Source organism: Struthio camelus, chromosome 1, assembly GCF_040807025.1.
Source record: "Struthio camelus isolate bStrCam1 chromosome 1, bStrCam1.hap1, whole genome shotgun sequence".
Taxonomy (NCBI): domain Eukaryota; kingdom Metazoa; phylum Chordata; class Aves; order Struthioniformes; family Struthionidae; genus Struthio; species Struthio camelus.
This window is the reverse complement of record NC_090942.1, coordinates 83,791,681-83,798,217: the sequence shown is the minus strand read 5'-3', so window position 1 is coordinate 83,798,217 and position 6,537 is coordinate 83,791,681. Positions and strand designations below refer to the sequence as shown.

The window sequence follows — 6,537 nt, the reverse complement described above, 5'->3', positions numbered from 1 at the left end:
GCGCGTTCATATCCGGGTCCCCGCGCGGCTCCCCCACGGTCCCCTCGGCTGCGCGCCGCCGCGCACTGAGCGCGGAGGCGGCTCGGGCCGCGCCGCGCCGCGCCGCGCCGCGCCGGGGAGGGCGCCCGCCCCGAGGTGCCCGCGGCGGCGGGGCGGGGAGCGCCGCGCAGCATGCCCGCCGCCTGCCGCCGCCGCCGCTGCCCATGGAGATCGCGCTGGTGACTCTGGAGAACGGCGGCGCCACGGCCATCGCGGCCGGCGAGGATGCCGCGCCCGGCGGCGGCGGCGGCTGCTCCAGCGCCCGGGCTCGTCGCCGGGGCGACCTGCTCCGCATCGCCTGCGCCGCCGCGCCGCGCCTGAGCGACGGCAAGGAGGGTGCCCCGCCGCCGCTGCCCCCGCCGGACGAGGGGCAGCAGCCGCCGCTGCCTGCCCCCCGTGGAGGCGGCCCCGACGGGCGGGCGGTGCGCGGAGCCTCCCTGCTGCCGCCGTTGCCCCCTCCGCGGCTGCCGCCGCGTGCCTCGCGCCCCGGCGCGGCGGAGATGGGCCCCCCGGAGGAAGGTGGGCACCACCTGGGCATGGCCATGGCCATGGCAGCAGTCGGCGAGGAGGGGGAGGAGGAGGAGGAGGAGGCGGCGGCGGCGAGCCGGGGGGCCATGCACCACCAGCGGGTGCTGATCAACATCTCGGGGCTGCGCTTCGAGACCCAGCTGGGCACCCTCAACCAGTTCCCTGACACACTGCTGGGCGACCCGGATAAGCGCATGCGCTACTTTGACCCGCTCCGCAATGAGTACTTCTTCGACCGGAACCGGCCCAGCTTCGATGGGATCCTCTACTTCTACCAGTCCGGTGGCAAGCTCCGCCGGCCCGTCAATGTCTCCATTGATGTCTTTGCCGATGAGATCCGCTTCTACCAGCTGGGTGAGGAGGCTATGGAGCGGTTCCGGGAGGATGAGGGCTTCATCAAGGAGGAGGAGAAGCCCCTGCCCCGCAACGAGTTCCAGCGCCAGGTCTGGCTCATCTTTGAATACCCTGAGAGCTCCGGCTCAGCCCGGGCCATCGCCATTGTCTCTGTGCTGGTGATCCTCATCTCCATCATCACCTTCTGCCTCGAGACCCTGCCCGAATTCAGGGATGAGAGGGAGATGCCCGTGCCCCTGCCCCCACAAAGTGGAGTCTTCAATGGCACGACCGGGGACTCTCCACCCATGCAGCCACCCAGTAGCCTCTCTGACCCCTTCTTCATCATTGAGACCACCTGTGTGATCTGGTTTACCTTTGAGCTCCTTGTCCGCTTCTTTGCCTGCCCCAGCAAACCTGAGTTCTCCCGCAACATCATGAACATCATCGACATTGTGGCCATCATCCCCTACTTCATCACCCTGGGCACCGAGCTGGCCCATGAGCAGCAGCAGCCTGGGACTAGCAGTAGCAATGGAGGCGGGGGCCAGCAGCAAGCCATGTCTTTGGCTATCCTCAGAGTCATCCGCCTGGTCAGGGTCTTCAGGATCTTCAAGCTCTCCAGGCACTCCAAGGGGCTGCAGATCTTGGGACAGACTTTGAAAGCCAGTATGAGGGAGCTGGGCCTCCTCATCTTCTTCCTCTTCATTGGGGTGATACTGTTCTCCAGCGCTGTCTACTTTGCTGAGGCTGATGACCCCGAGTCTCATTTCTCCAGCATCCCTGATGCTTTTTGGTGGGCGGTGGTGACCATGACCACCGTGGGCTATGGTGACATGCGGCCTGTCACGGTGGGGGGCAAGATCGTGGGTTCCTTGTGTGCCATCGCTGGCGTGCTCACCATCGCCTTGCCTGTCCCTGTCATTGTATCCAATTTCAACTACTTCTACCACCGTGAGACTGATCACGAAGAGCAAGCTGTCCTCAAGGATGAACACAGCAGTGCTCAGGGTAGCACAGCTGGGGGAGATGCAAAAAGAAGATCCAGTAAAAACTCTCTGAACAAATCTGTTGTGCACTTGGAAAACAGTGAGGGGTTCAACAATGGTACCAGTTCTTTAGAGAAAAGCAATATCAAAGCTAAAAGTAATGTAGATCTCAGAAAATCTCTCTATGCTCTCTGTCTGGACACCAATAGGGAAACAGACCTGTAAGGAAAGGAGAGAGTTTGAGTTCAGAGATGCAGAAGGATTTGGTGGTGTTGGAAACTTACTACTAATATTACTCTTTTGGTACCACTTAGTGTTTTAAATCAGGCTATATTTTATAAATTGATCACTGTCCTGAGCAGACCTCCAGTAATACATGTTTTTATGTTCTTTTTCCATGACACAAAGGGTCACCTATTTTTAAAATAGACTAAGAATAATCTACACTCCATGATGCAGGAGCTGGTAAATTATGACAGTGCAAAACCTAATTTGTAGACACTTATTTTAGCAAATGGTAGTTGGTTTTAAGTGGGTCATTTGTAACCAATTTAGTTGTTCCAAGTTTAGTATTAAAGAGTTGGGGGATGTGTGTGTGGAGAGTGAATGGATTTAGGGGTGGGTGGGGAGGTTGAGTTTTTTTGTACTGTAGTTTCAAACTGAAATTATTCCAGTATATTTTATATTTGTATAACTGTATTTATGGGTGAAAGGGGATTTCTTATTCCTGTGAAATATGACTTCATTAAAGCACTAGGAAAATTAGCTGATCAGCACTTTCAGAATTTTCCACTTGTGATCAGTACAGATCTGGTTATCTAGTATGTGAAGTGAATTTGGTGCTTTTAACCCTATAGCAGAAAACTTGTTGTCAATGAGATGTTAGTTTCTTGTGAGCCTTAAATTATTAAATATTGTAGATATACTTCTTTTTAAATAACTTTATTAATTATCTTACTGTTTCAGAATTTCTAAATAATTCAGTCCTGTGCTTTCTCTCCGAGGAAAGAAGTATGTGCAGCTTTTTTTTAAGATTTTTTTTTCAGCTTTACAGTTTTATACCTTCAGTAAATTTTTGAGACTAAAAGAAAAAGGTTATTGCCTGCTGTTACTAATTTTGATCCAAGTGCACAACAGATAAAAAAAAAACGTTAGGGGGATGGATAGACATAACCTGAAAGCTAATTATGAGTGCAGTATCAAGTATCTGCGAAACTTTTTTTGTTGTATGCTTCAGATTGCTTTGGCATATGTTTCAGTCACCTTTATGTTTCCATGCCATTTGTGTACATGGTTCACTGTTTTTAATTATCATAGACTGGGAACGGATGGCACTTCAAGAATCTAACATGGCATGCTGTGCTACTTAAATGACCATTGTGTGGCTTATATCTTGTACTGAGATGGAAAGCATCACCTTTCACCATAACACGTCCTTGTTTTCTTTTATTTCCAAACAAAACCTTTTCAGTGCTGTGGATTTTACAGTTAAAATGTTGCTGAAAGACGAATGACAAATCATCTTCACCATGATAACACAGCACTGTGCAGCTTCCAAGTCAAGACTGATGCAGTTGCTTCTTTACTTTAGATGAAAAAGCTGTGTTATCCTTTTTTTTTTTTTTTTGCAAAGGACATCTCTCTCTCTTTTCCCCTCAAAACTCCTGTTGCATTGCTGAAGGATGCCTCCTGCCTTTACCAAGTACAGTGGCACAATAAGACTAGCAGAAAGAGAAGTCTTGGTTGTCAACACTCAAGGTTTGTTTTTATCTAATTTTCTAATACACTGAAGTAAATATTACGCCAGGATTGTAAGTTATCCAAGTGCATGAGATATATATGCACTGTGGTAAACTGATCTTGCAAAATGCTCCTGTAACATTCTGTAGCCCAGACACAAATCCTGCTTACCTGTCCTTTACCATGACTTTTAATAATAATAATAATGGAACAGTGAATGATATTTTTCCTTCCTATTCAGTAAAACATTGGTCATGGCAAGTGCCAGGCAGGTAGAATTGTTCATGCTTTGTACAAAGAACGGTCACAAGAGCTCAGTCCAAAGCTGGGGGGAAGAGGCTGAATTTAACAACCAGAGCACAGGATTCTTTATATTAATTTTAGATATTGGTTTCTTGGTTAGTTTGCTTGTTTATTTAGATGGAGAATTTTGCTGTAACATGCTGAGGAACCATCTGCAACAGGACTAAGGGTCTAGTCCTGCTGCACTCCAGACATAGGCAGATCTCCTGTTTGCTTTAGGGAGAGTTTTTTGCCCCAGGGTTTGCCATTTGGTGAGGCTGACTCTAAAATGAAACAAAGAGGTGGTGAAATGTGCCTGTGGCAAATTTTAAAACCTAAATCCATAGAATTAGAGTGTGTATTTTTTTTTTAATCAGGCAATTAGTTTGATTGACTTTAACTGATTAAACCTATCTAATAGCTGAATTAGTCCCAAACAATGAATTGAGGCTTGCAGGATCAAACTTTGGCTATGTGTCTGTGTAAGTGTTGCCTCTCCCTTCCTGACCGCTGATCCTCCATTGCTCTCCCAGTTGTACGTTGTGCTTAGTTAGCCTGTCAGCACTTCACAGCAGGGACCATAACAGTGGAAACCCGCACGTGGCAAGGGCTTCTGGATATTAACGCAGTGAATATAATATGTAATAGTAATTATTGCATCCAGTGGAGGAACACTAGCGTAAAACTAATGTAGGGGAGAGCAGATGAGGCCTATGGAGAGCGGCTGGAGCTGATCTTAAAAGTCCATTGGGGATGAAGAGGGAAGCTCCTGTCTTCCTCCTTCCTCCTTGGTCGTCTTCCTCCTACTGTGTGTCCTTCTGTTGCTTACCCTGGACTGGTTCTATCCTTGTGCAAGTACACGTGTAGATACAGACTCCTCTTCCAGGAGCTGCTTGAGCTCACTAATCTGGTAGAGAAGCTAACCTAACAACAAAAAATAGTTTTCTGGCACATTAAGGGGTTGAATAATTGTCTCATGGAAAGCAAGTGAGTGCCAGAGCCAGTGTAAGGAAGATGGGGGGAAAAGGTCTGTGGTGGAAGAAGGTGAGCAAGCAGGGGAGGCAGGAAATCTTTCCCTTTCAGTGGCAGTGAACTGTTATATTATCATAGCTGCTTATTGAACCCTACTCTGTGTTTGCAGAGATACTGCAGAACTTGGTCTTGCAGGATGCTGGAGGCCCTTAACCTCCCACTGGAACCAGTCGACAAAATTCAGCTCTGGGTTCCAGTGCATGCGCTCTGCTGGAACTGAGGAGAGGATTTGTCCCAGTAGGAGGAGTGGGCTCTTGTGCAGTCAAGGTCAAGCTCTGTGAGAGCAAAATACTCTGATTTCTGCAAAGGCTTGTATTCAAGCTTGTTGAATCATTCCTCAGCCTTCCATTGGAACTTGCTGTGATTTTCCATAATAAAACAAAAGAACTTTGCAATAAAAAGAAAACCAATTATTCTCAAAATATGAGTAAAGATATTTGTTTGGCTTAGCTTTCTAAACAGTTGTCAAGTGCAGTTTGAACTCTGCTTTGACACCTTCTTTACAAGGATGCATCATTTCTGTTGGCTTATAAGGCAGTAAAGGATTTTCTTTCTAATGAGAGAGATTGCTGCCAGACACTGAGTAATAGGACCAAAAACATGGTTAGATCACAGTTCAGCAAAGCACTTAGCATGTGCTTAGCTTCAGCACATGCTGAAGTGAAGCGTTATACAGCAGGTTTTTTAGATGCACTGGTGTTTGAGTGTTACTTAAAGATGAACTATGTGCCCTACTGAAAACTTAGACCCATCGATTCCCATTGGACTTTGGTGGAAATAATTAGGTGCCTGAAACATTTTATGAGCCTAAAAATAAGTGGTGCTGCAGGACACGGGAATCAGAGCACCAGATTGTTGTTCCACAAAGAGTGCCTATTACTGCAGACACTGCATGAGAACAGCCCTCTTGGTATGACCCATTCCAAGCTGTGTAGCAGGATTCTGCAGGAATTTGCAAAGAATTGCAACATTGGCATGAATAAGAATGTAACTGCGCTTTCCAGCAGCAGGACCTGCTCTTGCTCTAATTGACTTTGGTGTCAAGAACCTTCGCTGAGTCGAGTAGGCACCATATACTTGCACCTGGGGTACAAACAGTGCAGAAGCCTAGTGATATATACATGCGAATTGCTGCCACAAAAGAAAAGAGAGAAAGAGAAGCAAATCACTCTGAAAAAGTTCATATAAATATGAAACAAGAAGATAGCTTGGGCTAAGTATACCAATTCTGGGCTCATTTCAGGAATGAAATCTGTCCAAACCATTATTGATTTTATGTTAGCTGACCTAGAATGAAAAATAAGCTGAATAAAACCTCTTTGGAATATCACAAGCCACAAGATATCAGAGCTTAATGAATGGCAAATCATTGGAAACCAGGAAAACATCACGTTTTTTTAAACTCTGATGACTAGTGAGCTACATCACAGGAGGTTCCTTACACACACATGCCTGTATGCTGTAGTTATTGAAGGCTAATAATAGTGGCTATTGTGCCACTATTTTGAGTGGCACAATATCTACCAAAGGACCGTACATTCCTGTTTGAGGGTGCTGAACTGAATATTCTCTTGGATCACCAAGTTTATTTTGC

At 47.2% G+C, this 6,537-nt stretch overlaps 1 protein-coding gene across 5 annotated transcripts in view; it reads left to right on the top strand.

The window, feature by feature from the left end:
- The first annotated feature begins 203 nt into the window (after positions 1 to 203).
- The window catches only part of LOC104144409 (potassium voltage-gated channel subfamily A member 5), a 32,546-nt gene continuing 26,212 nt past the window's right edge, over positions 204 to 6,537 (top strand). For 4 of the 5 annotated variants that reach the window (XR_011142759.1, XM_009675408.2, XM_009675405.2 and 1 more), the window contains exons 1-2: positions 512 to 1,911; positions 3,523 to 3,647. Coding sequence is in view for 4 of the 5 variants with exons in the window: in XM_009675408.2 (XP_009673703.2) it covers positions 540 to 1,911; positions 3,523 to 3,608 (1,458 nt within the window). In the remaining variant the exon portion in view is untranslated. Of the gene's footprint in view, positions 3,648 to 6,537 lie in introns of those variants that run through there. The other variant, XM_009675409.2, reaches the window with a different exon arrangement.